The following is a 15,940-nucleotide window of genomic DNA, read 5'->3' on the forward strand; positions in this document are numbered from 1 at the left end:
ATATTTAATAATGCCAGATATAGCCTGAAAAAAGCTAAACTGGCTGGAATTAAAGTGAACTTCTACTGATATTTTTGTTATCCAACACTGTAATTTTGAAGAGCCGCAATCAACAAGTGTAAGGAAAGTAATGCGTTAAATCTTTATCTTTGTTTAATTTACTGTAACCAGAACCATGAGCGTCCCAACACTTGATTCTGAAGACGACGATTGGTTTAACCAGGATGAGGATGAGCTCGTCCAGGGTTTGGAGAACAAGGTAAAGCAGCAGCAGCGGGAGGAGAATGAAGAGCACATAGAATGTCATGAGCCCAAAGGTTGGTACTTCCCCGTTTTTTAATATCGGCGCTTGCTCTCACTTTGTCCATTTTCAGTGGGGAATTACCTAAAGAAGCTGAATCTGGAGGCCAGTGCTACGGATGGGGGCATCAAAGTTGCCGCCGATCGGTTCTCCCTGACTGACTTCACCAAAGGCCTAAAGATGTCCCCCATTGATATGTTCTTATACTTCTTCTCCGAAGATAAAGACTTGTTTATCAACCAACTGGCGGCCAATGATAGCTTGAAGCGTGTCTCCCTCTTTGTGGAGGTTTTGAAGTCGCTCTGCCAACTGGAATTGGGCGGCTTCGATTATGTATTCCTCTCGACTTTCGCCCGGCAGTCAGTGCTGTTGGACAAGATCAAGCGTCTGCTCCTGACCCTGCTGGCAAAGGCTTCTGGAGGGAAATGCGATGCCGAATCGGAACCGATCTTGTTGGGAAACATGAAGTGGTTGCTCTTGCGGGCCCATAAACAAGGGGTTCTTGGCCCTGGAGGGTACGAACTGGTGGATCTCTACAAGAAGCTGGCAACTCTCTCAAAATGCGAAGCGTTCGATGATCTTGAAGCCTTTGATGGCACTCTGTCGGCAAAAGGTGTAAAGGAAGAGATCTACCCAACGTTGGACCAGTTCCTGGGGAAAGAAGACACCAAAGAATATTCTGCTGTGTCCAACAATGTGGAGCAATACATAAGAAGGCAGCGGCAGTTGCTGTGTCAAGACTTTTTAGCTCCATTACTGGAGTTTGTGCAGCGGCTACGGTCTGGAGATGATAACAAAGAGCTGGAGCGCCAAGGCCTTCTGTGGCCCGGGACGACTTTAGTCCTTAATCCCGAGTTTGCCGAGTCGCAGCGTCACAGCCTGGTATTTATAAGACTAGAATCTCCAAAGGACCGCAAGAATATAATGATAAACTTCATAAAAAATATAAAATCGGGCGCCTTGCTTTGCCTTACAACGAGTCTGGACTTCGAAGATCTCATCCTGGTCAGTGTGGGCTACACAGAGCCGAATATGCTTAACAAAGGACGCGTAAGTAATTGAAATATAGTTCGTGTAACCATATTTCGATTTTATCAATTTTTCCTTTCTCAGCTGAGTGTCGAAATTATCAGGCAGTACAACATCGGCAAAATCTACGATCGACCCCTAATTATGTTTCAGACGCCAGTGTTTTTTGAGCCATACCTTAGGGTTCACAATTACCTGAGCACCTGCAGCACAGAACACTTTCCCATGCGTCGCTATATTGTGGAAGGAGAGGTTTGTAGCTCAGATCCTCCTGAAATAATTTATTTTATTATTATATTATTAATTATTTAGACGGACATACGACCGCCAGTGTATATTAAGTCAGGAGCTAAGCTTACCCTTAATGGGAAACCCTTTACACTGAATAACCTTCCGAAGGATTTGCCATTCAATGAGGGGCAGCAAACAGCATTTACTGATGCTCTACAGAGAGAATTCTGTATTATACAAGGACCTCCAGGCACTGGAAAAACGCACCTCTCCGTCGAGTTGGTCAATTGTCTGATACAGAACGCGAGGGCTTTGGGCACCGGTCCCATAATAGTGGTCACTTACACCAATGACTCGCTGGACAAATTGTTGGTAAAAATATCGCGATACACGACGGAAGTTCTTCGCTTTGGCAGTCAGTCGCGAGACCCGCAAATAGCCAAGTTTAACGTGCGTACCATGGTCAATGTGGAGTTGGTGCCACCACGCCTGAAACGGATTTGGTGGGTATTAAACTGTGAGTACAAGGAGAAGTTCCATAGATTGCAAGACCTCCTTACCAACTTCGATGGCAGCGAGGAGAGCTACCAACAGACTTTGGTGGCCCAGCACGAGCTGCAACAGGTGACCGAGCGTATTGAGACACTGCGCACTGTGTTTCAGTACTTTTTGGCCAGGAACAAAGATCTGCTAGCCATGACCACCACATGTGCTGCTCGCCTTAACTTCCTGTTCCGACTCCTGCAGGCCAAGTGCGTGGTCTTCGAGGAGGCGGCTGAAATCCAGGAGGCACACATCCTGGCCTGCCTAACGCCGCACACGGAGCACGTGATTCTCGTCGGCGACCACAAGCAGCTGCAACCCTACAGCGGCAGCAATCAGGTGCCTCAGATCTCCCTCTTCGAACGCCTAATTGTGACCGGTATGCCCTTCAGCGTGCTTAATACGCAGTACCGAATGCGTCCGTGCATTGCCCAGCTTCTGGTTCCGACCATTTATGACAAGCTTATCAGCGCGAACTCTGTAAATGACTACGAAAATGTTCGTCTCATGGAGCAGAACTTATTCTTTGTGCAGCACAGCCAACCGGAGATGCAAACAACAGACATGTCCTTTGAAAATCCATACGAAGCTGAGATGATGGCAAAGCTGGCTGTGTTTCTTGTCGCAGAGGCCGACTACCAGCCCAGAGACATTGTGATCCTAACACCTTATAATGCACAAATAGAGTGCATAGTGAAAAAGGTTCGTAAAACGCCAAAGTTGTATCGCTTTTACATAATGATTTTAATCCGTTACAGCTTCCACGAATATATCGCACGGGTGTCAAAGTAGCCAGCGTTGACAGTTTCCAAGGTCTGGAGGCCAATATTGTGCTGCTCTCCCTGGTCCGCAGCAACAAATCCGGTCAAATCGGATTCCTGCGTCAACCTAATCGAGTGTGTGTAGCTCTTTCCCGAGCACGCCGGGGACTGTACATCATCGGAAATCTGAAGATATTGCAGCAAAGCTGCAAAAATCTTTGGACACCAATAGCAAATCGTTTGACGGAGAATATGGCCATTGGCGAGGCATTTCCCACAATAACCAGTGCCTAAATTGAAAATGAAAAAATAAAAGTTATGTACATTTGATTCTCTCTTTACTTTATTTACTTTATGGTGAGTGGGTTTCGATGAATGATGATCGCCTCCCGCCGATGTGCGGCGCATCGTTTAAATCAGTTTACATAATTATCATGTATACCATGTGTCCATGGATACTTATTTATACTTTTCTTTACGACATTTATTTTGTATTTGCTGCACGCATATATGTACATAGCTTATATTTATATAAGATCTCTTTTTAGGTCTACATATGCACAATAGTGGTGGGTGTTATTTAATTAATTTGCCATAGTATCCGAGGGGCGGAAAGTTAGGTAAGAATAATCTCTTCTGTTCTCCTTACAAGTCTCCCAAGTAAAGCTTCTCAGTTTTTGCTGGAAATTAAATACAATTTTAACTTAAGGTCAGGTGACTTCTGGTTAAACCTCAAGTCGGTATCAATTTCGCGATATATTATCACTTTCGGCCCCAAAAAGATATTAATTTGATTTTGTAACATCCATACAGACGTACCCTCACGTGAAGGCCAGTCTATCAGTATTAAGTGCTATATTTAATGTTTTACATTACAAGAATCGGCGCTGTATTATCAACTAGTTACAGGATCTACTTTACTTTGCACATCCGGACAGTATCCGGGACGATAATTGTGTGAGTTCTGTTGTGTGGCTCGAATAGTATCTTCTGTACACATGTTGTAGGTTGTGTTCCTTTCTATCGGCTTACACAGTATTTAGTTTGCTTGTTTAGGTTTCTTGTTTAATTTTTACACATTCTATTTTTACTTTTCACTTAATGCTTAGTGGGTTTTGGGACACTTTTGGATATTCCTCTGGCTGCTAAACGATTTATGTATGCAAGTGTGCAGATTATATGTATATGTACGGATTTATTATTCGATGAAAACGTAAAGTTGATAAAATTAAAATGAGAAGAAGCGCGGAAGAATGAGTGCAGCAAGTAAATGATATATTCCTTCCTATTACGATTACGATCCTAGCGAATGAATGGGTGGTTGCATCGGTGAACGCACTTTGCGATCCAGCGCACAAAGCAGCGAAGCCTCCACAACGTCGTCAGCTTATAACTTAGGGTTCTGAGGGGGACAATGGTTGTTTGGATTGGTTTGCTTGGTAAATGGACTTGGAGGACCAGGGGGTTCGAATTCGTATCTAACTCTAAAACTGAATCTTGATGCGAGCAGAGCGCCACGTCAGTTGGGAGAGGGATGTGTGGCGGATGCCGGTTTGTCGTTCGGCGGTTGAGTAGGATTGCCTGTCTTTCTCGCTGGTCCGAGTGCGGCTGCCAGACGCTGGCTTCCGCTATTGCTGCAGCTGCGTCCCCTGTAGCCGCCTGGTATCATGAGGCCTCCTAAGCCGCCGCTGCTTCCGCTTCCAGTCCCACTCCCGCTCCCAGTTCCAGGCCCACTGCCGCCGCTCCCCCCACCGCTGGCGACCGGTGTCCGAGAGGACGTCGGCGCCGTCGTCGTCGTCGTCATCAGGGTGGTGGTGCTGGTGGTGGTGGTACTGTTGCTGGAGGTGGGTCTGCCGCGCCGATTCTATTGCTACCGGCGATTGATCAGCCCGTTGGGGGGCGCCTGCTGGCTGGCCGTGTGCATCAGCTCCAGCTCAACGAGGAGCGGAAAGTGATCCGAGGGTATGTGCGGATGGGGGCACCCTACTACCTTGTTTTCGCGTAGCCAGTCGTTAGAGACGGGTCCGAGCAAACCCAACGGCACCATTCCCGTCTTCGTATAGAAGATGTAGTCGATGATGCCCTTAAAGTCAAACGTGTAGTTGGTGTGCGGCATGATGTCCTCGCTGTAGGCGGAGGCCAGCTTGAACGAGTGCGTGAACTCGTTGGTGTCGTTCGAGAGCAGCCGCTGCAGGCACGACTTGTAGCCCATGTCCTTAAAATCCAAGTGATCCATATTGACGCGCCCCTTACCGAGGAACTCCACCACGCCCGAGTCCGGCAGCGAGTTAAAGTCGCCGCACAACAGCAGCTGGACGGCGTTCGAGTCGTTCTTGTGCCCGGGCCGGAAGCTGTGACTTGCCTCGTCGATGATCGTCTTCAGCTCATTGCTCAGCATCATCGTCTGGATCAGCTTAACGTCACAGAACTCCGGGTCCCAGTGAATGTGTGCCGTGCAGACGAGCAGCGGCTGCGAGATCTGCGTCACCTCGGACATCGGTTCCCAGGCGTTCTCCTTAACCTTGAGTAAAGCAGCCAGGCCTATGTTGTCCTTGGGCATCACGCGGTTCAGCATGTTGTCGGAGCCCTCGGCATTTGCCATCGCCAGCTGGTTAAACTCGATCAGGTGCTCCTTGATCAACGTAAACCTGCATACGAGGAACATTCAGCGTTAGCTCACCTACTTTTTATTAAATGAACATTAATGTGACGACTTACTTTGACGCCCTGAAGAATATCGCACAGCCGTCGACATACTTCCGCTCTAGCTCGGACATCGTCTTCGCTCTCGACTTGGGGGAGAAGATGCCCTCATAGCCATCGTTTTTAAGCTCCGGCAGGAAAAAGTGATAGAACTGTTCCGTCTCGATCTCCTGAAGACTAATGATATCCGCCGCGTAGTGCCGAATTTCGTCGATGATGGACTTTTTCCGATACTCCCAGCACAGCGCCCACGATGGACAGTATCCGTACATCTGCCGCGTCGCGTACTTGTCGCAGAGTACATTATAGCACATGACCGTAAAAATGCCTGAAAATTGATAAAATTAGTTCAATGTCTGTCGATTTTATGGCGTTAAATGATCGAAATGTTTTTAATATATCGAATTTACTTAGTTTCATGAAAATCTGGGTATAAATTGAAAAGTATTGATAATAAATAATTAAAATTAAAACAATAAATTAAGTAAAACTCTTCCTAGTTTATTACTTTAGTCGATTATTTCGATTACTTAAAGATAAAAACCAAAGAATGATAAAATCGATAAAGATGTGACAGAAAATATTATTAATGAAAAAGTCCTAAAAACTAATATTGAAAAGTAACTAAAACTCTCTGCAATTGTATATTTTAAAAGATTTATAACTTTTTGTTATAATTTTAATCAAATATAAACTTTGGCAAAAATTATTGAATTGAATTGAATTATTGATTATTGAAATAAGTTTTCAAAATTAATGTACATAAGAAACGAAAACTCCCACTAAAGTAAATATTTCTACCAAATCACTTATCACTTATGGAAGCTAACTGGGGCACAACTACAAATGGCTAATAGTAATTTCTTAATTCTAAATATAATTTCAATCAAATATAAACTTTGACCAAAACCCTGAGTATGGAAATAAGTTTTCAAAAATAATGTTCATAAGAAACGAAAACTCCCACTAAGATAAGTAAATATTTCTACCAAATCACTTATCGATGGAAATAAAATGGGATTAGTTTGTCAAGCTAACTGGGGCACAACTACAAATGGCTAATAGAAAATTCTTGTTGCTGCCGGCTCGTTGGGGCCACTAAGAGTCTTAATTACAACTTACAGGCTGGTCGCGTTTTGTTGGGCTTGGCCAGTGGCAGCCAGGGCCTCTGGGGCGGTGGATTGACGGTAACTGCAAATAGAAGAGAAGTCACGGATGCACGGTTAGTAATAGACCAGTGAAGGCGAGATATTATGAAATTATCACTTGGAACACACAAAGTCACACACAAGCACACACGCATACCGAAAGCCGGGTTTAATCTCCTATAGCCCAGTGACACACTGCGATGGCTCCCCATCCGTCCATCCACGTTCTCCCACAACCACTTTTACCCCCGATTCACCCGAACCACTCCCCGCTGGCGGGTGCTAAAAGTTTGCAAGCGGTGAAAGTGACATGCACAAGCAATCAAATCGCTTCCGCCTTTGGCTATGCCCCACCGCAATAGCACCACCACCAGTCGGTCAGGTGTTGCTCCGGCCTTTGCATATGCCAAAGAGCAGTGTCAGTCAACTAGCGATGTGGGGTAAATGTGGGTACAAGCATAGATAGCATTTAAATAATAAGTAAACTGGGGGGATCTTGGGCATGAAACCAGAATCAGAGGCGTATGCGTACCTTTCTGAATCCAGTACCTTGGCACTGGCAAGAGATCTGGTAAAGTGTACCTTACCTTCACTGGTGGCGAGGTAACCACTTACGGGCACACTGGCTCCTCCAATTTGCTACGGGCTCGGAGGCAGGGAAGAAGCTGCGGTTGACTTGAGACGTCTGGGAGTAGAACGTGCGACACTGCTGATGGCCCGGATTGGGCAGGAACTGCGGGTGCAATTGCATATACGGGTGTGGGAGCAGGGACGGCAGCAAGTGCGTGCGGGACTGCTGGTACGGATGGGGGTGCGGATGCTGGTGCTGTTGGAAGATCTTGCGAACCACCCCCCCGCCATTCATCGTGTTGGTAGCCGTCGTGTTGGAAGCTTTCCAGCCTGCGCCTATAGCAACATATTTCCGCAGAGAGGCGACTTGGCGCCACAATGTGAATTTGAATTTTCAACTCTTCGCTCTCCCTTGCTCTCTTGCCACTCTCGCTCTCTTCTAGCCAGGTCCCTCTCTTCTCGCTCTCGGGTCACAAAGCAGCGCTCTCCGCGGGTCTTTCGCTGATTTGTTTTGTTTTGCTTCGCAGACTTGTTGATTGTTTTTGCATTTCTTTTTCCCTCTGGTAATTTTGTGCAAACGGACGGACGGCAACGTCGTCGACTAAAAACTTTCACTTTTTAATAAATTTTGTGATTTTTGTTCATAATTTTGTTGTTGCTGTCGCTGATGTTACTGTCTGCGTCTTGTTTTGTTTTCGGTTGTTGCTGTTTTGTTTCGTTTTTATTTGTTTTTGTTTTTTTCGCTGACAGCCTTTTTAATGACTACATTAACACAGCTTTGATTGCATTTTAATTGTACAATTCGTTTTTTAGGACCCACTCCACCTATTACCACTCTATGGCTGCTCTTTAATTATGCAAAATGGTTATTTAATTGGCACGGGCGCAACAAAAATTGCAGAAAACTGAGTCACCGCAACATGCAAAGCAACGGTAAAAGGATGAAAAGAAGATCAACGTAACGTGTATGCGTGTGTGTATGTGTGTGTGTGTGTGTCGATGGGAGTAAGTATTAACTAAAGTGGGAGAATTAAAAAACAGACAGAAAGACTTCGACAACGAACTCAATGCCAACTATTGTGGGCAAAATAATACCCTTACCCCCCATCACAGGTACATATTAGTGGTGGTTGCTGGCGACAGTGGGGCAAATGTCATCGCTATATAAGCCAAAAAAAAATGAAGCAATTAAAAAATAAGAGACCCGTGATTGTGTCGATGACACACACGTCATCCCTAAATTACGAATTGCAAACTTTAAAGCAGATTCTAAAATGTTTAGAACTAGAAGGTTTTACGTTTTATTTTACATAAAACAGAATATTTAATCTCAAAGCCTTCGAGGTTTTTTTTCCCCCACTGTAAGTGTAGGTTAAAGGTGTTTGGGGCGCACTTAAAAGTGGTAATGGTGAATTATGAAACTTTTACCCAATTGAGTACGCCCACGCATCCACTTAAAACTTCCGTCCGTAGAGTGGGCTGCCGGCTGGTAAATAATTTCACCAAATTTGTGAGTGATTACCCCATTCGACAGGTGTGTAACAAAAGACGACACACACATCAAACACTTTGGGAAAACAAAGCGATCAACGAAATTTTAAAGCAAATTTGTACAGCCAGCGAAGCGTGCCACACTTTCGAAGGTGCCGGAGGAGGTGGCAAGATATGGATTTCGGAGCTTGTGGTTACTCCAGAGGGCAGTTGAATGGAAAGTTAACGACTTAAAAACTAATCAAATACAACTAAAACTAAAACTGCATTTAGTTAATAGATTTTTCGATTTTCACTCATAAATGGAATAGACTATACGACGTTTTTTTTAAATATCTATTAGAATCACTATCAATAAAAGTATTTCGTAAACTCATAGGAATTACTAGGATAAGCCTTATTACGGCAATCATGTTTAGTTTTCTATTACTTAAAAGTGTATTTAGTAAAGTATTTGTAAATCACTTTACCATAAGGATTATGTTAAGACGAAGGCTTTTGAGTCTCAAAGTAATATAATTATTATGAAATTAGAAAGATCAGCTTTATATACTGACTCCAGATATAGCAGTTTACAAAGCTACTTTAAATAATAGCTGAGTTAAATATTGTATCTAATTTAAATATTTTGGTTATCTCTTAGAACATTTAAACCTTTCTATTTTTTACAATGTCTTGATCCCGATCCCAGCCTCAATTCTACCTCCGATCTCAATCAATTGTTTAGTTCCACCGACACACAATCAAGATTATTAATGGCCTAATGGATGCATATCAATTATGTTTACTCTCTCTTGACACGGTTAAGTCAAAGTTGTGCCATTGTGGATGATGGTTCAATATTCCTGATGTCACGCCATGTCGTGTCGCGGCCTATGTGCCTCCCACTCTCCAGATTATGGAGAGATTATAGCCCCCCTTTCTCTTGATTTTTGGTTCACATTCCCCCCCTCAGGGGGCACCACTAGAAACCCCTTTCTTTCCAAAAGTTTTCATGGTCGCTGCTTGCTAGCTGCATTTGAAAACAAAAAGAAACGAAATGAAATACAATAGCGATAGCAAAAAAAAAAATAAATAAAAAAAGAGAAAAAAACAACTCTCAGAGACAAAGACAACAAACAAAAGTTCGAAAGGCAAAAACCCAAGTGAGCGTATCGAAAAAGAAAGTGAAATTCAAATTGAAATTTGGTGCGATTAAAAACGCCAAGAGGCCAGGCCGATGCAGAGGGAGCCTGTTTGTTGTGTGTGTTTGTGTGTGTGTATTTGTGTGTGTTGGTGTTGGCCAACAATTTCGTATGCACAACATGCTTGAAGATCGAGGAGGAGGTTTCGGTGTGGAGCGCAGAGTGAAGTGGAGGCCTGCTCCGAATAGAAAACAAAAGTCAACTCGCCACTTGCCACACTTCTTCGAGCACAGCAATTAGATAACTTGTTTCATTGCACCAGTTTTTTTTCCTAACAACAACACCACCAGCGATTGACTGCCAATGTTCAATGGCGTTCAGCAGCAATCGCAAGTTGCAAGTTGCAGGTTGCTGTTTTCTGTTTTCTGGCCGCGATGACTGGTATTGCCTGTCAGTCCACTTTGATCGCCATTGCCATCGTCGTCGCCGTCGTTGCGATGCTTCCACTTTAAGACAATCTGGCATTAAAATCATAATAATGAAAGACAATTTAAGGTGCACTTCAGGCACTCCAAACACACACGCACGAGACAGATGCGATCAAAATATTAGCACAAAAAAATATAGTTCAAAGTAATGGATAATATTTAATATATATTGGAAAAATTGATGCTGTAGATTTAAGTTTTCATATATTCATAAGTTACAAAAAGCACCGATTGATGTGTTGCCAGAAGCAATATGTGTTGCTCAACATTTTCCCAGCAACATTTGTCTAGAAACATTTGTTTATAGATTTTTCCAATGTAAATTACAGTTTTCATACACCGTGCCCAATAAAAAAAAAAACAAAACAGTTAGATATTGAGTCAGTTCTTTATAAGAAAATGATGAAATAAAAGATTAATATGGGTAAACAAAGGAATACCAACATGTATGTGTTGGCAACACCAATAAATGTTGCTCAACAGATTCCCAGCAACACTAATCTAGAAACATTTGTCTTGTCATTCCGCAATGTTAATTTATAGGATTCAATTCTTTTACATTTGCTTCCATATTCTAAACATTAATTGCAGTTTTTCTTATCAATCTATACTGATTTATGAATTCCCTTTTGCTTACTATGAAGTTAGAATCTTGTAAAACTTTGACAAAGTGAAAACCCCTTGAAATCTCTAAAGTTTTGACCGAAACTGTGGGGTCCATGTCCATGCATATGGATATATGGATGTGTCTGCGTGTGGGAAACCAGTTGGACGGCATTTGCCGATGCATTTCTTGCACTGGCTCCACACACCAATATCGCGGCTGATCGTGAGCGCCATATATATTCAAAAGACTCCAATTGTGCTGCGTCACATGGAAAATCAATTGAAAATGTGCGCGCACAGTGATTATGCACAGGCGAACGGATGACGAGTGGCAACAGCCGAGGTAGCTCCGGCATCGATAGAGCACCAAACATCCCAGCGCCACCACCGGTACGTACCATCGACAGTCGAAGTCGAAGTTGGAGTTGCAGACTCTGGCGTGGGCTTTCTTTCCACAGAGCTATGTATGTGGTAGGAACACACAGAAAAATCGTTTTTATGAAGTAAAATTAATTATTTCTTATCGTATTAGTTGAAGAGGTCACTAAAATGTAGTTAAATTTAAGCAAGGTTTGATATTAGAATTCTGTACAATTCTTTAAAATCAATCTTGAAATGCTGGGTACATTTTTCCGGGTGCAGGCTGCCAAGCAGGCAGGCATGGGCAGCATCTTCGTTGGAGGCGGCAGGGGCAAGCTCACGCGATCGTCCGACAATGCCGCACGCTGCTCGGTTACGTTTATTTTTCTTTCGCTGATCCACTTTTAAATCTTTGCGCGCACTCGCGTCGCCGTCGCAGTGGGTACTTTCTCTCTTCCGCAGATGGAAAGCGGCGACGAGACAACTGCCTACTGCCTTCTGCCTGCCGCCTGCTGACATTGACACAGCCTGTAATGGGCCATCCAACTATGCATCCAATCCAACCAAGGGGCGTCCAGCCAAGACCCACAGCCCGAAAGAAATTATCCAGCAAAGCTCCACACACTCGCACAAAGGGAGTAAAATCGAATGCATCTCGCTCTCTATAGATCATGATTTTCAAAATTCCAAGCTTAAAGCAATTCTTGGTTATCAAATGTATCAATTTTTATAACTTCGAAATTCGAAATTCTTCAACAAATTATTTAAAGAAATACGCTGCCTTACATTGAGTGAAATTTGTATATTTTATAGATTGTATAATGTTATAAATAATGTTCCTTCATATTTCAAGCAGCTATAAAAGGCCCAAAAAATGTTTTCTCTTGAGTTTCGCTTTTATCAATTGGACATATTCGGTTATAACTGTCTGGTGTTTTTTTTAACGATCATTTTTGGCGAAATTGGAATTATTCAAGTTTCACTTTTTGAGGAACTAATAAATTATACATTTCGAACTTTTTACCTTAGTAACACGATGGTTTTTTTAACTGCATTTTTGCAATAGAACTTGGAGAAATTATTCGTTTTTTGGTTACTTAAGCAGGAAATACTTTTTTTCCCCCGGTGCAGTTCCCTGGCCATAAAACTTTCTAACCATTTGCACTTCCTTTTACGCAACAACAACCTTGATAAGCTCCAGTCAGCCCCAAAAAAAATAAAAAAAAAACAGAGAGAAGAAAAAAAAACACGAAAATGAAACGAAAACGAAACGAAAACAGGCTGTAAGCTCACTTCCGCATTTAAAACAATAATAAAGGCGAGACGAGACGATAACATTTCCGATTTCTGTTGCATATTTATAAGAAATATGGGCCAATTATGCGAATTACTCCACAAAAGGCACACACAAAATAAAAACGGAAAAAGCTGTGCCATGACAAAGCACAAAATAATACGAGGCATAAAGCCAACAAAAAAAAAAACAAAAAGAGAAGAAAAAAGTTCACATTTCGTAACCGAAATAACAGTTAACATTCACAAAAGGCGGACAAACGAGGTGGAGCTCCAAATCGTCAGCTGTTTTTTGTTGCTGTTGCCCTGCCTATTATAATTTTTGGCACTAATATCATCATCATCATCATCGCGTCGGCCACTTCTTCACTCCCAATTGCAGTTATAAATACCGGTTTCGCTATATAAATAAACCATTTCAGCTTTTTTAACCTTTTTGGCCGTTTTGTCATCCTCAGCAATACTTAAATGGAGGCGAAAGCCGGGTATATTGGGCCAGAAGGGCCCAAAAATAGAGAAGACTTCATTATAACAAATTCTCATTATTCATTGATAAAATTAATCATACATTTTAAAATAGGTTTTAAAATAGGTTTTGGAAAGTCGGTTCTTTGTAAAATAGTAAAGTTTTATTAAAGAAAGAGTCTTTGGCTGAAAATTATATTATAAATACTTTAAAATAACTCAAAAATAGTTTTCATATAATCTAGATTTTTTTTATATTTTTAAAAACAATTTTGGTTTTCAAAAAAAGTTACAATTAGCCATTTATGTATTTATAATAATTTCATTAATAAACAACCGATATCAAAGTGAAACAAAGTCAAGAACGCACATGAGGATCCCCTCCCTGAGATTCAACGCACTTAACGTTAATGTTGCATTATAATTCCCAATAAGGTCTAGCTGAAAACTGGTTAAATTTAGAGTTGGATCAGTAAAAGGTTACTGACATTAATGTTAATGTTAATTAACCAGGTCAAAAATCTTATATACAGAAATATTTTTAATCTTTAAAGATAACAGAAAATTATCTTTAATTGACTAATATTTGATATTATTAAGATGACAGAAAATTATCTTTAATTGACTAATATTTGATATTATTAAGATGACAGAAAATTATCTTTAATTGAGTAATATTTGATATTAAGATGGAAATATTTTATTAGTGATTATTTTTCTGTTCCTAATTTTTTATACAAAGTTTCTTCAACTTTTAAAGGGTAACCCTAGAGTCGCAATCTTTAAACATTTTCCTGACACTTCCTCATTCCACTCTTAAATTCGGCATGCTCCACTAAATCGGCAAACGTTGTGGGAATCGATGACTCCGCGATGCGTTTAAAATGCATTACAAAGCACAAAGTGTTGTCATAAAAATTAAATTAAGTAAAAGCCGAAAAAATGAGAAAAGGGCTGACGAGAGGTGGGGAAGGAGATCAACTGACTTAAGCCAATTAAACGATTAGGTAACAGCAGCAGCAGCATCGTCGTCATATGCAGCACACACAACAACAACTACAAGAAGAAAAAACTCGTCATGAGGCAGAAAAGCGGCAATAACAATATAAAGCCCAGACGAGTCGAGTTATAAACCTACATAGAGCCACAAAATTTGTACAGACAACGGTGGCCACTCTGTATGCTCCGGAGTGGCGAACGGAAAAAACTAAGAAACAGAAACAAAAAAAAAATTAATTCATGTTGTGCTCATTTCGTGAGCGGACACAAAAAAGGCAGAAGAATATGTTACAACAACATAGTAAAGTTGGCTATAAAGTCCTACAATCTGAATACCCTTTACAATTTATCGGGGTTTATATTAAACATAATTGTAACATTTATATGATATAGTGGTCCAAGTTGGGATAAAGTGTCTTTTATAATAAAAGAATAACAGATTCTTGTATGCTTAAAAGGGATAGAAGAAAGTGGCTAGATCGACTCTACTGTTGACGCAAATAATTAATACAACATTATAAAGAAGAAAATGACTCTTTGACTGCTTTGAAAAATTTAAAATAAAATTACGATACCCTAAAAGGGTATAAAAATATATTTAATTCACATTAAAAATTGGAATAATTAATATTTTTAAATTTCAATGCTAGTCTTAACAATTCTAGCATAAAATTAAATTAAAAAACAAAGGGTTTAGAATATAATATAAAAACTACTACCTACTATACAAAACAAAAACAAAATATATTGATTGTGGAAAATAGCCAATTTTCTTGCTTCAAAATGGCTCCCACTTTTGACACCGCTGCCCATCTATGCTTTTAATTCATATTTTAAAGATTCCTCATCTTGTACAACATATACCCCACTCTGAAAGGGTATAATAGGTTACAACGACAGCACAATCCGCTCAGAAAGGCCAGAAAGACATAGGCATTAACACGGCCAGCCATAGCCCTTTGGCTGCACTCCGTCCACTTGATTTATGGGTCCAGATGTCCAGCGTTCGCGCAGCTTCTTTCTTTCCAAGGAAGTTTACGTCACAGGCGACATTAGACCCCGCCTCTCCCGTTCATCAAATGATTTCATCATTTGAGGCTGCAGCCACGCATTGCGAGAGAGATCTTGTGGCACTGGTAAATGTGGATAAATGTGGATGTTCTAATGATCGACTGACCATTCTCGTAACATGTGACCTAATCAAGATCGATAGTCTTACAAAGGCATTGGAAAAAAATGCAACCCAATTAAATGGTTCTGTAATTCTGACCTAACTAAGTTTTTGCATCAACTGAGCGTTAAATAATCAAAGAACGCTATGACTGGCTTTCTTAGGCAGTAAATCGTCAAGGTGTTAACTTAATAGGAACATCAAAATCATTGTTGCATCAACATAATAATTTTGAGAAAGAATTGGACCGAAATCTTCACCCAAAAGGGGAACAAAAATTTTAATGAATTCTTCTTCTGTATCTTTTATCTTCACAGACAATCAAATTTACACATTGCTCAACATGAACTCTTATTTGCTGCCACCGAAATGATTCAAAAAGCAGAGACTGTGGCCCTTCATCTCGTGAATAGTGTTGATATACTACAGCTAATGGCCCAGACAAGTAGCAACCCGGCGATTGTCTGTGAAAATCTTAAATCCGAGTCAGCACGAGAATGGCTGAAAAGAAAATCAACCAACAAAAAAAAAAATAGAAGGAGAGAAAAAAGCAAACCAACTAAGACGACCCAGCGAACGAGTAGACGGCATTAAAAGTGGAAAATAAATGTAATAATGACATTTGTGGCCGTTAGGAAGTTGGATTCTTAACTGTTT

General features: G+C 41.2%; 2 protein-coding genes across 6 annotated transcripts in view; one reads left to right on the plus strand and one right to left on the minus strand.

Moving 5' to 3' along the window:
• Positions 1-3,195, plus strand: LOC110188133 (NFX1-type zinc finger-containing protein 1). The gene is made up of 6 exons (XM_020957721.2): positions 1-118; positions 172-317; positions 375-1,351; positions 1,415-1,582; positions 1,643-2,806; positions 2,863-3,195. The coding sequence occupies exons 2-6, from the start codon at positions 176-178 to the stop codon at positions 3,157-3,159; spliced, it is 2,748 nt and encodes a 915-aa protein (XP_020813380.2). The 5' UTR covers positions 1-118; positions 172-175; the 3' UTR covers positions 3,160-3,195.
• Positions 3,187-15,940, minus strand: part of twin (CCR4-NOT transcription complex subunit 6-like twin) — a 23,356-nt gene continuing 10,602 nt past the window's right edge. For 3 of the 5 annotated variants that reach the window (XM_020957731.2, XM_086837559.1, XM_086837558.1), the window contains 3 exons: positions 6,691-6,759; positions 5,584-5,896; positions 3,187-5,513 (listed from right to left, as the gene is read on the minus strand). In XM_020957731.2, coding sequence (XP_020813390.1) covers positions 4,736-5,513; positions 5,584-5,896; positions 6,691-6,759 — 1,160 coding nt within the window. In that variant the 3' untranslated portion in view covers positions 3,187-4,735. Of the gene's footprint in view, positions 5,514-5,583; positions 5,897-6,690; positions 6,760-6,873; positions 7,146-7,331; positions 10,745-15,940 lie in introns of those variants that run through there. The other 2 variants (XM_020957732.2, XM_086837561.1) reach the window with 2 other exon arrangements.

The sequence above is a fragment of the Drosophila serrata genome, unplaced genomic scaffold (assembly GCF_035046125.1).
Source record: "Drosophila serrata isolate PLE 108 unplaced genomic scaffold, ASM3504612v1 contig_320, whole genome shotgun sequence".
Classification (NCBI taxonomy): Eukaryota; Metazoa; Arthropoda; class Insecta; order Diptera; family Drosophilidae; genus Drosophila; species Drosophila serrata.

Coding starts and splice junctions, on each gene's coding strand:
- LOC110188133 (XM_020957721.2), top strand. CDS start 176: ATGAGCGTCCCAACACTTGATTCTGAAGACGACGATTGGTTTAACCAG. Junction 318..374: donor AGAATGTCATGAGCCCAAAG/GTTGGTACTTCC, acceptor GTCCATTTTCAG/TGGGGAATTACCTAAAGAAG. Junction 2,807..2,862: donor TAGAGTGCATAGTGAAAAAG/GTTCGTAAAACG, acceptor AATCCGTTACAG/CTTCCACGAATATATCGCAC.